The sequence below is a fragment of the Oncorhynchus mykiss genome, chromosome 10, assembly GCF_013265735.2.
Source record: "Oncorhynchus mykiss isolate Arlee chromosome 10, USDA_OmykA_1.1, whole genome shotgun sequence".
NCBI classification, from domain to species: Eukaryota; Metazoa; Chordata; class Actinopteri; order Salmoniformes; family Salmonidae; genus Oncorhynchus; species Oncorhynchus mykiss.
The window spans coordinates 62,070,027-62,089,248 of NC_048574.1; the positions used below are offsets into that span (position 1 = coordinate 62,070,027).

Sequence of the window (19,222 nt, forward strand, 5' to 3'; positions counted from 1 at the left end):
ACGTTTTCCGGGGGAAAAAAATAGCCTACATCACAGGCATCTGGTCCCTCTCCTAGAGTGAATTCAAATTCAAACAAATCTCAACCTAGGGACTTGCAAATTAATAAAGACTTCGCAATTAGTATATTTTGGGCATTTTACTGAATAGTTTGCTAGTGTAGTTCCCTAGTAGACTAGGATTTCCTCGTCGTGACTTTTATTATTGAGGAAGCTACAGGTCCACGAGCTGTCATATTACTGCCATAAAGTGTAGTACAGAGTGAATTCACTCTCGGGAGCCTACGTCAAACTGATGGTCACGGCCAGCATGCCACCACCACATAGTAGAGGAAAATATGATCTTACCTTGTTTTATTTTTAAAGTGTTTAAACTATACTGAGTTTTGCAACAAATAAATAGAGTATTTGTAAATTGCTTTTTTTAATACCGTCGGTTGCGTAAACGTTGTGTGTTTCGTTCGGCATATGACAACCGCATTATGCTCGACTCATCTCTCAACTTTAGGCTGCGGAGGAAAGGCTGCACCTTGGTTGTAGTTTTAGGTGTTATTAATCTCTTAGTGGCTTTATTTTATTTCATGGGTTACTCGAATGGGTTCTCACCAAACCAACATATACAGACACAGACGCGAATTGAAACTGATTTTATTACCGTGACACTTCCATCGGAAGATATTGGACATCACGACCTTAATAACAGCGTTGTAACATTGCAAACTCCGAAGCTTCACGATATACATTTACCCAATACAACTACTACAACAACTAATAACACTACTACTACTACTACTACTACTACTACTACTACTACTACAACAACTTCGTGGAAAAAGTTAGAAAAATGTCCTGATCCGTCTCCACATCTTGGTAAGTAGCCTATGATTTCATCAATTCATTTTATTGCAAGGGCTGTTATTTAATCAAACATGCACAGCAGAAACATTACAATATAGTGAATTATACATGCAACTGTTATAAACATGTAAGAGGAGTCTTTATAACACATTATTAGACTATTTCTATGCAGATTTTCTTTCTCTCAAATTCTTCTGTCATGCACATATTGACTATTCCCCCCCTAATCCAACATGAAACCTAAATCCAGGTAGTTTGGCCTCCCAGGGAAATACATTCAAACGTTTTATATTTAATCGAACTGTTTTGCCAAAAATAACAAGTAAATAAACATGCTGCATATCCTTGAAATATATATAATTATCAGCTGTTGAGCATGAAAACCCCAGCAGTGTTGCAGTTCTTGATACAAACCGGTGAGTCTGGCACCTACTAGGCAAGCCGGTGAGTCTGGCACCTACTAGGCAAGCTGGTGAGTCTGGCACCCCAAAGGCAGTTACATTTTTTGTCTTGTCCATTCACCCTCTGAATGGCACACATACACTATTCATGTCTCAATTGTCTCAAGGCTTAAAAATCCTTCTTTAGACTGTCTCCTCCCCTTCATCAACACTGATTGAAGTGGATTTAACAAGTGACATCAATAAGGGATCATAGCTTTCACCTGGATTCACCTGGTCAGTCTGTCATGGAAAGAACAGGTGTTCTTTATGTTTTGTATACTGGCACAGTTGCATCAAACATTGTGTTATGTAGTTATACATATATTATGTAGTTATACATATATTATGTAGTTATACAAATATTATGTAGTTGTGCATCTCATATTAGGCCTACATTTCCTGCCTTTAACTGAAAGTCGATACGAGGAATGATCACTCGATTTATTTCATGTTAAGCCGAGCTGCATTGTGAAGTTTGCGCCCTGCTGCTGAAAATACAAAATGTTCTGTGTTCAGCTCAATCATGGCTCGGGGAAAATACTTTCAACAGCATAGACCATATTTTTTTGGGGGGGGGGGGGGGGGGGGGGGGCGAGATAACACATATTTCCTCTTAACCCCTGAACTGCCTGTTGCAAAGAGACAAGCATGAGATATCCGTTAAGTCAGCATCATTTCCTGTGGTTATGGGTGCGTCTGTGCGTGCGTGTGTGTGCATGTGTGTGTGTTCATTTATTTTATTTTTTTACATGAGGTCAAAGGGTGCAAACTTTGAACAAAGAGAGAGAGATGGAGAGATGGAGGCGTGAAGGCAGAAAGTGAAAAGGAAGTGAATGTGGTAGAGGAGCAGGAAGAGGTGTGTGAGAGTTTGTGACCCAACATATCTGTTTCTCCCGACCTGCAGTTGGGCCTCTCAGGGTTGAGTTCTCTACGCCTGTCAGCTTGGATACAGTGAGGAAGGAGAACCCAGGCCTGCAGGAAGGAGGTCGCTACAAACCACACGACTGTGTCGCCCTCCAAAAGGTTGCTCTCATCATCCCCTTCCGCCTTCGTGACGAGCACCTCAAGTTCTGGCTCTACTACCTCCATCCCATCCTTCAGCGCCAACAGCTGGACTATGGCGTCTATGTCATCAATCAGGTGAAGCCAGAGAAACCAGTCTAATCTCTGTGCATGAGACTGGTTTCATCTATTCACTGATCTAGACTTTCAGAGTCTGTCTGAACAAAGAAAACCGCTCAGTTGTCCGACATTTGTTTATTCATGCCTGAAGGTTTCCACACAAGTAACCTCCCACCCCCTCATTGTAGATAACAGGAAGAATGTTAATGTGTGTCGCAACATCCCGCCCGACAGTTACAAATCAGGGTCTTTAAACCGAGGCTGAGTCTCAGTAGCCTATCCTCGATTCCTTGTGTCCTCTCCTGCCGTCCTCGCTTCCTACAGAAAATGTAAGAGGGGGGAAAGAAGAGGAAATGTAAATGTACAGAATTACGAAATTATAGATTTGTAAGAAATTGCGACGTTTGTGAGAAACTAAGAGAGCTCTGAGAGAGACACTGAAACAGGAGACAGACAGACACACAGACAGACAAAGCTTGCACTTTCAGCTGTTTCTCCGAGAACAGTTGTTAGAGGGTGGACCGTGGTGGCTGTTATTGCCCCAGGCCCAGCCCGAAACTCAGCCCCAGCTTAGCCCTAGCCCCAGTCCAGCTCCCCAGCCGCCCAGCCCCCCAGCTATATAGCCCCAGCGCCCCAGCTCCACACAAGCCCAGGCCTGTACTTTCAACACAGACATGGTACAGCTGTCAGTTAAAGTTTATACTCACTATCTGTAGACCACCAGCTGTCCTGCTGTGTTTTTCACTAATAATCAGAGGGCACAGCCAAGCCACCATGATGAACATATGGAAACCTTATAAACCAATGTTTTGCAACATGGAGTGTCTCTATCAAATAACTGTGATGCCTGATGTGATGTCATCAAGTATGAGTTTATTCTAAAGCACCTTGTATTGTTTTAACGGACAACATGTCTTACTGTAGGTAGGATAAGAGGAAATAAACATGGTTGACAGACAGCCTCTATTTCCTGATTGTGTGGTAAAGCAGATCCATGTATTCCTGTTTGATGGTTTCTCCAATGGGCAAATGTTTGTTAGTTTAAGTCAACAGATTTAGTGATTGTTAAAGGGTTTTGGACACAGGTGTGTCTTGCTCTCTTTGTGAACAGTTTATTGTCTTGTAAACAGATTAGAAACCAGATATGTTAGAATGAGAGCCCGTCCTACAACATTAGAAGAGAAAAGGCTCACAAGGAAATATTTTGCATGAGGGATTTATTCTTCCCTCTTTCCTCCACACCTTTCCTCCTTTCCACCACATCCATCACCTCAATGAACTCTCTGCCTTTCCTAACCTGTAATGATAAAAAGACAGAGGATTCCTTATTTTTTCTCCCATAGGTTTAAAAAAAAAAGAAGTAAAATTAAAGGGGCAATCCACAGTTGAAACAATAACAAAGCGGACTCCCTGCCTTTGTTTTGGTTTTTAAAAAAGGGCCTGGAGAAATGTAATGACTCTTAAAATCATAGATGGAGATATTGATGCAAAGACTGATCATCCAAGATATCAACATTATAGTTTTAAGCATATTTTCAGGCTATACATTTACAATGTTTACAAACATTGGAGTATAACCAGCTTATATTTTGGGTTCTGATGGAGTATGAAAGTTGAACAAAGCTCAAAGGCATTTAGAAGCTATATTCTTCAAGAATCAATGCGTATCTATCATTAATTTATAAGTCCAAAATTGGATGTAGTAACTACAGATTTCCCCTTTAAAGCATGATTCTTATGAAAATAGTCAGGCACAGTAGTTTTCAGGATATAGCAGGTATCTCTAATTACGAAGATAAAACAAAGGGCGGTCGTATGTACGAGGCGGATCCGAGTGCGGTAGATCAGGGCAGCCGTGTTAAAAATGTTGTTTCGCACAACCTTGAGTGAACAATTGCTTTTCTACAACGGGTTACCAATGAAATGAAACACTTGATTTTGATAAATGTATTTATAGGCTATTATTTCATACCTCGATGAAAATATAGGCCTGACACAAAAATATAGTCTTGACACAAAGCTACGGTTGCTAGCCAAGCCGGCTGGTCGTTCATTCTATAGGTTAGGTTGCCAGAGCCGTGACCCAGTGGTGAAGTCTTTTTGTTCTATATCTATGGACGGTCTAAATGTTCATGGTAACGCTCTTCTCCCTAGCTTGCTAGCTAGCCAACTACGGCTAACACAGTCACGTCAAACAGTGTTCCCAGAATAACAGCAAAGTAGCTGTATTTGCGTTTGTTTAAGCTGTTTTTATTGACATTTATGTGGATACATAACAATAAGCTATAATGATCTCGTTCGGACACTGTTCGGAGGAGCTAGCCAACTACACAACAACACAGTCACTTCAAACTGAAGCTGGAAAAGCCGCAAGTTAGCTGCATTTCATTTAGTTTGATTCATGATTTGGACGGGCTGAGAAAATATGTTTGTCTCGTCCTGACACGATAATCCTCATTGGGACAGTGAGAGATAGAATTTCATATTTTGAATCAATGTTGTAAATGTCGGAGAGACAGACAGCAACGTATGTACAGTACAAACCCCCGTTGTTGCAAATCAAAAGTGTCATTGCGTTTTGGTTAATTTATCCAACGTATGCATCAAATTGTATGTGTCGACTTGACAGAAATAGTAGCAAAAAGTGAATGTTGAACTTTTATTGCACAAATATCCAGTAACTATTTTGGAAGCACGGGAGATAATGTCAAGATGCTTTTTTAGTGGAAATCAAGTTAATGAAGTGCTGGGCTGATGGGACAGTGGATGCGCAGTCATTTCTCTGATAGAACAGAAAACAAGATGCCAATTTTTGCGTTATAGGCTTACCCGTGCTAAACGGGTTATTTGGTATGGCTTAGACCCTCAACCAATCACAAAGCTTATTTTGACCAACCCATTTTAGACCGTTTTTTAAAAAAGTATGGCTTAGAATGCGTCTCAACCAATCACAATGCTTGTTTTGACCAACCTGTTGTAGAATTGTAACTTTAGATTATTAAAAAAAATAATCAAATTCAATATTATTTCATTTTTGTGGTGTATTTGGATGACAGAATCACTACTTGGGACCTAACTGTCAGCTGACGACTACCACACATTGATAGTGAACAGTAGCCTACTCCTATGAAGACGACATTGACAGTGTAGAGGACAGAAGTGTGTCCTTACTTCTTTCTACAGGTGCTTCCTGTTCTTGTGATAACTTAGGCAGCACTTGAAACCAAAATAACATAACTTTTTTCTCTCTCTCTCTGTCTCCCCCTTTCCTCCCTTTCTCTCTCCTCCCACCCCTTCTCTCTCTTTCTCTCTCTCTCTCTCTCTCTCTGTATGTCTCTGTCTCTCTCTTTCTCTCTGTCTTTCTCTTTCCCTCTCTCTATTTCTCACTCTGACATACTAATAACTACTATTAACTCTGTTTCCACTCTCCTAGCACTGCATGTCTGCAACCAATCACATCTCAGCTAAAGTATGGTTGGGTTATTCCAATGCTCGGTGGCTTTCTTCTTCTCTTTCTGCTTTCTTCTTCTGAGGTAACTAAGAACTTTATGGTTCTCTAACACGCCACTGATTATTTAGTGTACTGCATGATGGTTATGAAAATATTGTTTACTTTCCTCATATGAGATAAGGACAAGACCTGTCTGGGGCTCCTATGGGTGCCTTCGCAGACACACATTAAGCATAGTCCGAGACTAAACTGCTTTTGAGACCAGGACGAGGCTTAATCTGTGTCCAAGAGGCAGGCCCCTGGTGACTGTCTTTTAGAAGGTGGTGCGTTGACCTGAAGTAATCTGTAATAGAAAAAAAGTAGCGAGTGAGGCCCTTCCCTTTTTTTCTGGTACTTTGCTCATATGCTAATGACAATGTGAAGTTAGCTGGGTGCGTGGGAAAGAGAGCTGTAATGGTGCAGCTCAGTAGATCTTCAGGCTGTCAGTGACTTAGATAACTGGTTGGCTTGGTTATTTTATTTGACCTTTATTTAACTAGGCAAGTCAGTTAAGAACAAATTCTTATTGACGATGATGGCCTACCCCGGCCAAACCCTAAACCGGACGACGCTGCGCCACTCGGGAGCCCCTTCTCATTAAATCTTGAAATAGTTTACCCAACAATGGAAGATCTGATGGCTAAGTGACAGCTAAGAAGAATAACATTATCATTTCTATGCCTTTGATGTGGTTGTCCCGCCTAGATAACTGTACGTTGCTCTGGATAAGAGTGTCTGCTAAATGACAAACATTTGCATATACCGGAACTTACATTTTTTTTTCCGATGAATTAAACATTTTCTATGGACAAACGTTATTCAATTATATGTGAATTAGTTGGCAAATAATTTAGCGTACCCATGTTTTGAAAATGACTGTAACTTCTTCATTAGGATGGAGACAACACGTTCAACAGGGCCAAGCTGATGAACATTGGCTATGCTGAGGCACTGAAAGAGTATGACTACGACTGCTTTGTGTTCAGTGACGTGGACCTCATCCCCATGGATGACCGCAACACCTACAAATGCTTCCGCCAGCCCAGACACCTGTCTGTCTCCATGGACAAGTTTGGCTTCAAGTACGGCACAAAACTCAACCGACAACTTCTATCTAATGCATCATCATTATTTTGATTCATTGGGACTCTCCCTCTTCCTCAGTTCATACCATGAGTACATAGCTAGAAGAGTAGTAAACAAGTATATCTATTTATGCTTAGCCTACTCTTTTCATTACTTGGCTCTTTGTATGGGCCAGATGAGAAATATTTTGTCTTTGTCTCATCCATAGGTTGCCCTATAACCAGTACTTTGGCGGTGTCTCAGCGTTAAGTAAGGAGCAGTTCCTGGAAATCAATGGCTTTCCCAACAACTACTGGGGCTGGGGTGGGGAAGATGACGACATTTTCAACAGGCAAGACAGTGCATTCCAATCCAAACAGATTTTTAAAGCATTACAGATGAGCCTATATTAAAGTCAGACTTGGCAATGGGACATCATCACTTTCTAATGTTAGGGTGTTAGGGTCGGTCAATTCAGGAAGTAAACTGAAATGGCAATTCTTTTTTCAAGGATTTTTCAATCAATTGAAAAGGAGAAGTTATTTACTTAAAAAGTTGAATTTATTTTCTCAGATCACTTTCTGAATTGAATAAGAATTGACCCCAACCATTTTGAATTTTTACCTCAAATCACTTCCTGAATTGAATTAGAATTGACCCCAACCCTGAATTCCACAGTATTTCCAACTTGTATGCAAAATCCATTATAATAATAAACTCTGATTTCCACAGGGTGAGCTCTAGAGGAATGTCCATCTCTCGTCCAGATAGCGAGGTTGGAAAATGCCGGATGATCCGTCACGAAAGAGACAAACTGAACGACCCAAATCCTCAGAGGTAAAGCTTTAGATTAGAACAACCACATTCACCAGGTTCCCCACAAGGTTGTGTCTTTAAAAGAAGAATTTAGATTTTAAGGGGAAAGTTTTTCTTTCTTCATGATAATATCAGCATTGATACTCTGCCATCACAGCCAAGAAAATATTGGCTATTGTATGGCCCCAGAATTGACATATCAGTGCATCCCAAATATCTTCATATGAGGATGGTATACTGATAGTCGTTTCCTTTGTATCGCAGGTTTGACAGGATACAACGCACAAGACTGACGATGAATACCGATGGTATAAACTCTCTCAAGTACGAAGTCGTCAAAGTGGAAAAGGATCCTCTGTTCACGAAAATCACAGTAGATGTGGGGAAACCTTAGTGAAAGTGGATAAATGTGAGGAGTTATTTTGCATAACACTTATCACACGGTGGTGGGCAGAGAAAGCACGGCGGAACCATGGAATACAATACCGAGAATACTCTGAATTCTCTGGGAACACAGGCATTTATTGTGGAAACAAATGGACAGCACTTGGATGAATGGGATGGCACAACAAGACCTTATAAATATCAGAGTGGATCAAAATGTTTGGTCAACGTGTTTGACTTCTAATGGCAGTACAAAAGGGAAGGGGCGTGGGACGAATAAGTTATTTTGTACATAATTTGTAATGAGTTGCCTTTGTGTAATTCGGTAAGGGACAACTACTTGATTTAAATGCGTATATAAGTTTAATAAATATGTATATAGTTAATACATATTTTATACATTTGTTTCTTTCTTCTTGCATTTTTGGCAGAGATATTTGAGATGATTATGGTTTAATATATTTTGCAGAAATGTTTCCCATGTTTGAAACTGTGTGAAAGGTCTTAATCCCGATCTACACCAACTGTTGGTTTGGTTACTTATACATGTTTCCCAAAACATCAGTTGATACACACTTGTTTGCTGTATTCTGTCCATTCACTACCTGTGACATGATCACTTCCATGCTTCTTTACATTCAAAACCTATGCAGTACCTGTTACATGAATGATCACTTCTATGCTTCTTTACATTCAAAACCTATCCAGTACCTGTTACATGAATGATCACTTCCATGCTTCTTTACATTCAAAACCTATGCAGTACCTGTTACATGAATGATCACTTCCATGCTTCTTTTACATTCAAAACCTATCCAGTACCTGTTACATGAATGATCACTTCCTTGTTTATGCCCGGAGGATGCAAATCAGCCAGGAACAAACATACGACCTACCATCGCGAGGGTGTAGCATGTAGGTATGGTCAGTCTCAGTCCCCACCCACTTGGTTTATCTTAAATGTGTGGAAAAACAGGTGTGGTGGACTCAACCTGTCATTGTGTTTCATGTGACTGAAAGTAAAAGCCTAATGTCTGGTGTTCAGTCATTGGAATAGAACAAGGAGAAGTTATTAAGTAAAATAAAAAGTTTTACATTTGAATTATTCAAATAATTGTTTTATTGAATACGTTTGACTTTATTCTCCCGTTGGGCTATTGAATACATACATTTATTAGAATTAGAATGATTGGAGTACATGTTTTTATTGAGTTTATTTTATTTCAAGTCTCCAGTTAAGGACTCCAAAAAGTGCCTACAGACCTAGTACTGTGTTTGATTTTCGTCCTGTTACAAGGAAACCAGTAACGTATAAGTAATTTGTGCTTAGTCATTTTAGCTACTGTTGCATCAATATGTTTTGACCATTTCAGTTTACAATCGAGGATTACGCCAAGCAGTTTAGTCTCCTCAATTTGCCCAGATAGGTTGTATTTATATATATTTAGGACTAGTTTATTACCAGTCAATCCTTCTCAAACTGACTGTAGCTCTTTGTTAAACGTTGCAGGGATTTCACTTGCTGTGGGAACTGACGTGTATAATGTTGAGTCATCAGCGGACACATTGGCTTTACTCAAGGATAGTGGTAGGTCTTCAGTAAAAATAGAGGTATGCCTAACTCTACCTGGTTATCGTCAGAGGCAAGCATTTAAAAACACCCTCTGTGTTCCGTAACTCTCGATCCACAAGCTGCCGCTTATCTTTTCTTTGGATTGGTGGATACATCTCATTATTGTAATCTTCTAAAACGAGGGTCGTTGACGTCAACCGCCTGTATTCAATATAGAGACTCCATGATACTAGCCTAATTTCATGAATATACATAAACATCTCTAGACAACGCCCACTTCAGTGTTTCCTCAAAGTTGCCGGGATGTCACTTGTCCTACTTATATCAGTAGAATCATAACAACTTTGGCATTATTAAACTTCTATTTGATCAAATAAACATCACGTAGCAAATTACAAATAAGCTATAAATTTTTTGTTGACGTCATTTGATACTCATTGACTTCCATACAAAAACACCTTGCTTGGTGGGCGAAACACAACGAAAAAAACACCTGCTGGAGGGAGACAGATTTTCCGTCGAGTTGGGCCTCTCTCTTCCTCTTCCGCTCTGCTATTACCTACCTACCTGATGCAATCTATGACGCGTGATTGATAGGAGAAGATGTAAGGCAGGGTAATACACCAGCAGATAGTCATGTAATGAAAAGCATGAAAAGCACACCCAAAAATATTTAGAGGTGCTGACTAACGGAAAGGTAAACTTGAGATACAAAAACTATCATAAACTGGTGATTAGATGCAGCAGATTATCACTGTTTTGTATGACTTCAGTGCAGCTTTTGACATTGTCAATCAGTCTGCTGCCGAAGCAATGTGTATGTGTTGTGGCTTTACATCCTCTGCCGCAGCTAGACAGCCTGCTGTTAGGGTGAGACATGTATCTTGTCAGTATATCTATCATCTTTGATAGAAGGGAAAAGTTGACATGTAAACAGCAGAAATGGTGCCACCTGTTAACATGAAGTTGTTTGACTTGAGTTATTGTAGAAATAAGGGCAAAATATAAGCGATGTATTTTTAGAAAGGATTTGGAAAACACTTTACCATAAAGATATCCAGACTTGATCGTTGTTAAGATTTGAAGAAAGCAGACAAACTACTATCTTCAAAATGTATCAATTTTTATTCATGTAAATAAGTACTGTACACAACAAAAAAACAGACACAAACATTTTTAATACTTCAAATGTAAACATATAATATTCAAACACAAGAAAATAACTACCATGGTACTGTCGGACACTTTCTCCTCAATTGTTTTTTTTCTTCTTTTTCTTTTTGTCATGGAACAAACCAAATGCATTGTAGTTTCAGGGGTCTTCTGAAATCTGGGGCTATTCCAGTGTAAATCCTGTACTGTGTAGATTAGATTACATAGAAAACTTCTATAAAGTGCTAGAAGGTGTCCACGTCACATCTTTGTGTCATCAGCTATTCTGTCCGCATGAACGTAGTATTATTATTAATCGTAACGTAACCAAAACAGTGGCACTTTATTGGTCTGGTCCCTCTCAATTCGACTGTTGCCTTTTATCGTGTTTGTTTGGCCCTAAGTTTGTATGTTAATATGGCAGGCGGCTGGTGTAACTATGGCAGAAGTGTTGTGTGTCAGTAAATACAACACCGGGAGTTACAGAAGAGGGAGGTGTACATTTGGGGTTATGGTCAGGAATAATAATGCACAAGAAGGACCGTGGCAACGGCAACAGAAAGTACAATGATGATTGGATCGTTTGTGAGCAACACGTGAGACCCAGCCTCCATGTGTAGCCACGTGCTCGGCGAAAAACTCCAAAGATGGTGGCTGAACTACAGGAAGTCAGCTGTTCAAGGAAAAAGACAAGTAAAAGTGTACAAATAAGTCGCCCGCCACCCTGACTCAACCTCAACATAACGTTGACTCAACGTTTTGGCACTGGTGACAGTGTTTACTGAACAACACATATATATATATATATATATTCTATATTGAAGATCTATCTCATCAACGTCTGTTCTCCTGTCACTTCACAATACATATATAAATGAACATGAAGAAAAAAATGAATACGCAGTCCCATTTCTCCCGTGGTCATGTTAGTAATACCACTTTTAAACACAGAATCTTGAAGCCTGCTGGGGGGAAAAACCCAGTAGGTTGTCGGCTATTAGAAAGCATGAAATGTAGTTCCATCCTCACACTTCAGAAAACCTGTCACAAATGTCAGACGGATGATTGTTAGCTCATAAACAACCTTTGTCATTATTAGACTGCACATTCACATACAGAGGTACAGAAATTGACGCCTCACTGCCATAGGACAGTACATTTAAAGCAGTAATCTGACAATAAGGTCTCTCTGACATCCCTTCGGGGTTCTAAAGAAGCTCCGGCCTTTTTGCTTCGTCATTCCAGAACATTCCATGGCCTCTCTTTTGGAGTGTTAACATTATCTCCACCATGATTGCAGGCACTGTGCTGGGCGTCATGACAACAACGACAAAACAGTCATCTTTAAAAAAAAAATTAAAAAATACAACAAACACCATTAGGTTTCATTTTTTCAGATGCAAAACTAAATTGATCAATATACTGTATTCAAAATGTATTTTATTTGGGATTGGACTGTCGTTGAAATTGATTCTTGTTCTTCCAGTTCATAAAAAAAAAGTACTTTTCGTGGTAACAAAGCGAGGGAGAGAAAATAGACGTTGAATCAAAGTGACTGTCGGTTGGCAGTGAGCGAGTTGATTGGAACTTCTTTTTACATTGTCGAGCGTGTCAAAGGTCCTGGTCGAGTGAGCACACAGAAACTGAGAACCCTTCATGCTCTGCCTGGGGTACAACTTTAAAGTATATTCAAGTCTTTTCAATCTAGCTAGCGAGGGGCACAAGGCTGTTCCTCGGAGAACACTTCATGAGGATTGTATCATCTTTATTGATTTGCATTGATTTGCATTGCGTTTCAGTGTTGAACTTCTGCCGCTCGTTCTCGTGTCGCCCTACAAAGAACGCTAACGCTGGGCAGCCCACTGAGAAAGAATTAAAAGACCGCTACAATAAAGTAGAAAACCCTCCTCTCCAGAATGACCCGTCTACAGGGGCCTCAGCAGTTCATCTGGGAGAGGGATAGGAACAGACACAGGTTTAGTCCAAAATGGCACCCTATACCCTACATAGCGCACTTTTTTGACCAGGCTCTGGTCGAAGGTAGCGCACTACGCAGGGAATAGAGTTCCACTTCAGCCTTGGATTCACACACAGCTCTCCCTGGCCTTCTCGTCGGTGAGGAAAGACTTGAGCTGAGTAATGTCCACTGCCACCGCCTCTCGCTTGTGCACAGAAATGTCTTTTAAGTGGTCCTCGTCACTTTGGTCCTTGGCGAAATTGACAAACACCTGAAGACAAGAGAACACACACGGACCAGATGAATCAATGTGCTATGCAAGCAATGGTTGTTTCATTTGTATTTTGGTTTAAATGTTTATTTTTATTGTTCTATTTTGTCTTGGCAATGAAACACTCATTTCATCTAAACCTATGCAAGACCCCCTCAAAAAACAACTTTATTTCAATAAAAAATGATGTATAATAAAATAGTAATTGCTACGATAATCAAAATGGTCTACGACAACGTCTTCAACCAGCCTCAGTGCTTACTTGGTCTAGTGTTGTCTGGGAAACGGAGTAGTCCTCAATGTGCAGCCACTCCTTGTTCTTGGCCAGGATGCTGAAGATGCGTGCCAGGGAGGTTTTGGAGGAGGACAGCTGATACTGCAGCATGTTCCTGTGCTTCTCCTTCAGAGTGCTGCCTGGAAGCTCCTTCTCAATAAATTCCATCACCGGCCTCAGGTCCGGGTCTGGTCCTGCCACCCGGAGGATGATGGTGTAGCCATCCCCAAATCTGAATGAGGAAACGCATAGGGATGATTAGCGTTAGCTCAATGTTGATCCAAAATGGCCACAGTGCTTCTTCACCAATGTAGTGATTCACTACTGAACATCCCATCTCTCCCTCTCTCTGTTCTTACCTGTTCTTTAAGTGCTGTACGCTGCCCAGGCAGCGGAACCTCCCATTGACCATGATGGCCATCCGCGTACACAGGGCCTCACATTCCTCCATACTGTGCGAGGTGAGAACCACCGATCGCCCCTCCTTGACGATACTGAGAATGCAGTTCCACAGAGCCCGTCTGGCCTTGGGGTCCATACCAGTGGTGGGCTCGTCCTGTCAGTCACAAAGAATAACAACACCACAGCCTGGTCAGACTAGGCCCAGGAACAAGTTGGTGTAGGAAACAACATCCTCTAGCGCCTGGTCTATTGTTGACATCCTCAATGGAGAGATTGGTTTCTAGGTTCTAGGTTGGGCTGGGAGTTTTTCCAACTGACCATGACGTGATCAGGAAAAACTCTGGGCCCTAGATCTGTAATAGGTATTGAACTTGAACTTAAAAGGTTGGTCCAGTTCACACACATTGCTATACTGTAACGTACCATGACTGAATAACATTATAACCACGTTTGGGTATATGAACAAATGATTAGTTAGTTAAAAGGCTCATAAAGTAGGCCTACTCACCAGGAAGACCACCGGGGGACCACCGATCAGTGCCATGGCCGTGGAGAGTTTCCTCATGTTCCCTCCACTGTAGCTCCCTGCTGCCTTGTCCACATACTTGATCAGGCCTAGTTTACGGATGCCCCACTCTGCCACCTGGACCAGGGAGGGAGAGAGAGAGAGAGAGAGCGAGAGAGGTGCCAAAGACATGATTAGATAAACAAGATCACATACTATAGCCCACCAGGGCTGGGGTCAATCCCATCTTACTTCAGTCAATTCAGGAGGTAAACCGAAACAACCTGTCCTTAAAACAACAACCCGTCCTTAAAACAACAACCCGTCCTTAAAACAACAACCCGTCCTTAAAACAACAACCCGTCCCATAAAACAAAAACATGTCCTTAAAATGGACCAACAAAAAGGTCTCCAAATAAAGAGCATAACATAAGTTACCTGTCCTTTGACAGGGCACAAAATGTCACGGTTGTAAGAATGTTATTTTTTTGTCAAGAGGATAACACACTCACCTCACACACTTCCTTCTCTGGAACCCCCCTCAGGATGGCGTAGAACTCAAGGTGCTCCCTGCCAGTCAGCAGGTCATTGATAGCATCAAACTGAGGGCAGTAGCCCATGTTCTGGTGCACCTCGTTTATCTCCGTCAACACACTGACAGGCCACACAGAGAACGCACACTGTCACTCACAACAGCACACACCTCCAAACTATTTAAGACTCCGTTCACAGTACGTATTTCAAGACGTTGTAAGGCTATTTCAAGACTATTGTGATGTACAACGGTCAGGGAAGCTTCCGTGTGAACAAGGTCTTAGAGGCTATAATCAATCATGCATTTAACCATTAAGATATACTGTAAAATACGGCACCTGTGTACTGTATAAATCCCATGACAATTTGTTCAGCTTGTTTAATTATCTTTACTATCGTTCTCACCTCTTTCCCGCCAGGTAAGCTTCTCCACTCGTGACTATTGAGTCTCCAGTCAGCATCTTGAAGGTGCTCGTCTTTCCTGCTCCGTTGACTCCAAGCAGACCAAAACACTAGAGAGAGAGAGAGAGGAGAGAGAAGAGTTTCACTGGACTGAACCACCAACAGGATATGGAAAGGGGAGAATCTATGGGCAGGGCCAGCAACTTTTCCTGACCATCTGACCTGACCAGTAAAGCTAGTCTATTGAAGACCAATGATCAGGTGAGGTCATGTGACCAGGAAAACTAGTCTAGTGGAGTCTAATGGTCATGTGACCAGGAAAACTGATCTAATGGAGACTAATAAGCAGGTCAGGTCATGTGGCCAGGGAAAACTCCCGTCCCTATCTATGCTGTACAGTGGTAGCAGAGCCAGCTCACCTCTCCTGGTGGAATTCCCACACAAAGACGATCCACTGCTGGTTTCTGTTTTCTATTGTACACCTTGGTCAGCTGCTTGAGTTCCAGAATGTCAGATTGTCCCCCTCCTCCCAGAATCCTTTGCCTCTCTCTGGCCACGTCTTCATCCTCCTCACCGATAGGTTTCTGGTCGGTGCGCAAAGATCTGAGACAACCAATCAGATCAGGGAGGATATTTACAGCAGATCATTATGAATACAAAATGTTTTACTGACTTGACAATTTTGATTTGTATTATTTTTCAAATAGAAAGTGGATAAAGGACACAACAAAAGAGTCCGATTAATCTGCCCTATGAAATGCAAGGCCACGCCTACCTGGCCTTGATACAGAAGCGGTATTGGATGAGCACGGTGATAGTGAAGAAGACCACGCCCTGCACAGCCATGGCGAACAGATTCTTGCCCACCATGTCCCACGCCAGAGGGGAACGGAACCGGTTCTCACCTTGAACCAATGGAAGGAACAGATGATTGTCAAGAAACAGAAGCACAGCATTGACAAATTAACAATAATAATAATAAAAAAAACATTAAATCACACACTTGTTTCATTGACATTACATTTTTGTCCTAACGTAATTAACGACCTATGACCTACTTACCAAACCTCTCCAGAGCGTCGGCCATGGCCTGGTTCTTCACCATGTCGATGAGGCCTCGGCCCAGACAGAAGTGAGGGAAGATCAGGAACACGTTCTTCAGGATGTCGTTGATCCCTCCGATCTCCTGTTGTCACATAGTAGAACAACACCCAATCAGTCAATCAGTCAAACTGTCACATTCATTTCTAAAGTCCCCATTTAATTCAATTCACTTTAAATGTTGTAATAAATTACGTGCTGAACAGTATGTCACACGGATAAAAAGCATTTCCACAGGGATCTTTGATTTCTGCAGTATGGGTCCACCTAATGACTTTCACAAGTTCTATGAAGTCTCATTAAGCCCTATTAAGTCCCTATGAAGTCTTAAGCCATATGAAGCCTTGTTGTACGCACGTTGCTGCCGAAGAGCTCGAGGACGAAGGTGGAGACGCTGCCGTTGATGCCGATGAGGATGTTGACGGAGGTGAGCACCACGTAGGCCGTGCTGGGGATCTTAAAGAAGAAGGACGCCGGGTACATCAGGGGCGTGATGGACCACCTAGGGACAGACATCAAAAAGGAAGTGAGAACAGGTACGCTGTGACTCCCAATCGTATATTGACGCAGCCTTGCATCGCTAGGACATATGGTGAGTGACGTGGTTTGTCTGCGACATATCTGAGTGTGCGACATATGTGCCTGCACGTTTTCTGCGTGTGTGTGTGTGTGGTGTGTGTTTCTGCGTGTGTGTGTGGTGTGTGTTTCTGCGTGTGTGTGCTTCTGCTTGTGTGTGTGTGTGTGGTGTGTGTTTCTGCGTGTGTGTGTGGTGTGTGTTTCTGCGTGTGGCGTGTGTTTCTGCATCTGTGTGCCTCTGTGTGTGTGTGTTTGTGTGTGGTGTGTGTTTTTGCATGTGGTGTGTGTTTCTGCGTGTGTTTGTGTGTGGTGTGTGTTTCTGCGTGTGGTGTGTGTTTCTGCATCTGTGTACCTCTGTGTGTGTGTGTGTGTGTGTGTATGTGTGTGTCCCTCACCCATAGAGCAGCAGCAGCAGAGCCAGTACAGGCAGGTTGGTGGAGGAGACGTAGGCGTCTTGTTGGAAGCAGATGAAGATGATAATGACCAGAGTAGCAGGGACGATGTAGTTACACTGGAACATATACAGGAAGAGGGCAGGACATTCAGGACTTTCTCATACAGTCACGCACCCTTTCAGGGCAAAGGAACATGCTGCGTACAGTCCAGATACAGAGCTTTTCCAATGAGTTGACTTCAAACAACGGAGAAGATGTGTTTGTGACATTTCCATGGTGTCTCAAGTCATTTGTATTAAGTCTAATATACAGTTATTGAAAGTGTACAGTCTTCACGTTGTGCTGATGTCAAATGACATCTAAATGGGGTGTACGTTCACTAGTCACTGTAAACTAATGTACATGGTAGACTGTACATCCACACTGACCTCTCTACAATCTTAGAACATACAATTCTCTGGCTGTCGCCGCAGGAGAAGCCTTTTTGGTTCCAGGTAGAACCCTTTTTGGTTCTAGGCCAGTGGAGGCTGCTGAGAGGAGGACGGCTCATAATAATGTCTGGAAGGGAGTCAATGGAATGGCATCAACCACATGGAAACACAATTTTGGGTGTATTTGATACCATTCCATTGACTCCATTCCAGCCATTATTATGAGCCGTCCTCCGCTCAGCGTCCTCCACTGTTCTAGGTAGAAACATTTTGGGTTCCATGTAGAACCCTCTGTGGAAAGGGTTCTACATGGAACCCCAAAAAGGTTCTACGTGGAACCAAAAAGGGTTCTTTAAATGGTTTTCTTATGGGGACAGCCGAAGAACCCTTAAAGGTTCTAGATATAACCTTTTTTTTTTTTTCCTAAGAGTGCAGGATGAGATGAGAAGCCTTACCATGTCCCAGATGAAGTTTGACAGCCAATAGAGGAAGGGCTGCACCCCACTGATGAACTGCATGTGTTTGGCCTTGTTGACTCTCTCCTGAATGAGGAAGACTACGAAGCTGGCCGGGACGAAAGACATGGCGAAGATCACGCAGATGGACACCAGCACGTCCACAGAGGTGGTCATCCTGGAGGGAGCACGCAGAGGGAAAAGATGCTTCTGAGTCATACATAGAACAGGTTATAAAGCAGTATGCCTGGATGCTTTAAGTAAAGTGCTGCCATGCTTTTTTAATGAAAAATAAAATAATTCATTAGTAATTAGGTAGGTACTTATATTTGTTCTATTTCACACACAGTGTGTATTATATGCATGTGTGATTTGGAAATGTGTTTTTTGCGTATCCCAACTCTCTCTGATTCACCACTCCATTGAGCAATTAGGATCAAGTGCCTTGCTCAAGGGCCCACCAACAGATTTTTCACCTTGTCGGCTCTGCGATTCGAACTAGCGACCTTTCAATTACTATAAGGAGGTGCAAGGTCATACTGTAGATTTCTAGCAATCCATGTTATTGATAGATGAGAAATGTATTTCATGGAAGAATTTGAGTTGTCGGCTAGGTACTTACAGTGCGACCTGGGACAGTTGCTCCTTGGTGAGGTTGAGTGGGTGGTTGAAGGCACGGATGCCGTACTTGCTGGAGTCCTGGCCGGCGGGCAGGCTGGCGCGCAGGATTCCGTTGTTCATCACGTTCAGGAAAGACCCGATGCTGTGCCACCCCTTGTTGTTGAACCAGATCTGGATGGGGTCAGAGGTTACAGGACAGAGGTTAGGAGGGAGGAGCTATTAAAACAAGAGGAAGGAAGAAGTGTTTTTGTGAGGTCTTAAAAATGGCGGAAGCGATAAATGCGAAAACTGACTAAGCACACACCCAAAGGCCTCATCTTCCGGTTCTTGGTAGAATAACGGAAGTGATGATGAGTGACTTTAGGTTCTAGAACAAAAGGTCTTTGGTCTGGATATAA

General features: G+C 42.0%; 2 protein-coding genes across 7 annotated transcripts in view; one reads left to right on the plus strand and one right to left on the minus strand.

The window, feature by feature from the left end:
* The first annotated feature begins 236 nt into the window (after window positions 1–236).
* LOC110534462 (beta-1,4-galactosyltransferase 1) lies at window positions 237–9,277 on the plus strand. Of its 2 annotated transcripts, XM_021619331.2 has the most exons (6): window positions 237–867; window positions 2,203–2,438; window positions 6,805–6,992; window positions 7,205–7,327; window positions 7,708–7,812; window positions 8,056–9,277. In XM_021619331.2, exons 1-6 carry the CDS (start codon window positions 480–482, stop codon window positions 8,183–8,185), a joined length of 1,170 nt encoding a protein of 389 aa, XP_021475006.2. In that variant the 5' UTR covers window positions 237–479; the 3' UTR covers window positions 8,186–9,277. The 2 variants fall into 2 exon arrangements, with proteins under 2 accessions (XP_021475006.2, XP_021475007.1); XM_021619332.2 differs by lacking the exons at window positions 237–867; window positions 2,203–2,438 and adding an exon at window positions 2,445–5,953.
* Window positions 9,278–10,854: 1,577 nt separating this feature from the next.
* The window catches only part of LOC110534463 (phospholipid-transporting ATPase ABCA1), a 40,967-nt gene continuing 32,599 nt past the window's right edge, over window positions 10,855–19,222 (minus strand). For all 5 annotated transcript variants that reach the window (XM_036933602.1, XM_036933600.1, XM_036933599.1 and 2 more), the window contains exons 36-48: window positions 18,826–18,995; window positions 18,204–18,381; window positions 17,318–17,433; window positions 16,704–16,848; window positions 16,308–16,431; window positions 16,021–16,150; window positions 15,665–15,848; window positions 15,249–15,355; window positions 14,822–14,963; window positions 14,313–14,447; window positions 13,762–13,958; window positions 13,391–13,634; window positions 10,855–13,128 (exon numbers count right to left, since the gene is read on the minus strand). In XM_036933602.1, the coding sequence (XP_036789497.1) occupies window positions 12,985–13,128; window positions 13,391–13,634; window positions 13,762–13,958; window positions 14,313–14,447; window positions 14,822–14,963; window positions 15,249–15,355; window positions 15,665–15,848; window positions 16,021–16,150; window positions 16,308–16,431; window positions 16,704–16,848; window positions 17,318–17,433; window positions 18,204–18,381; window positions 18,826–18,995 (2,016 nt within the window). In that variant the 3' untranslated portion in view covers window positions 10,855–12,984. The remainder of the gene's footprint in view (window positions 13,129–13,390; window positions 13,635–13,761; window positions 13,959–14,312; window positions 14,448–14,821; window positions 14,964–15,248; window positions 15,356–15,664; window positions 15,849–16,020; window positions 16,151–16,307; window positions 16,432–16,703; window positions 16,849–17,317; window positions 17,434–18,203; window positions 18,382–18,825; window positions 18,996–19,222) is intronic.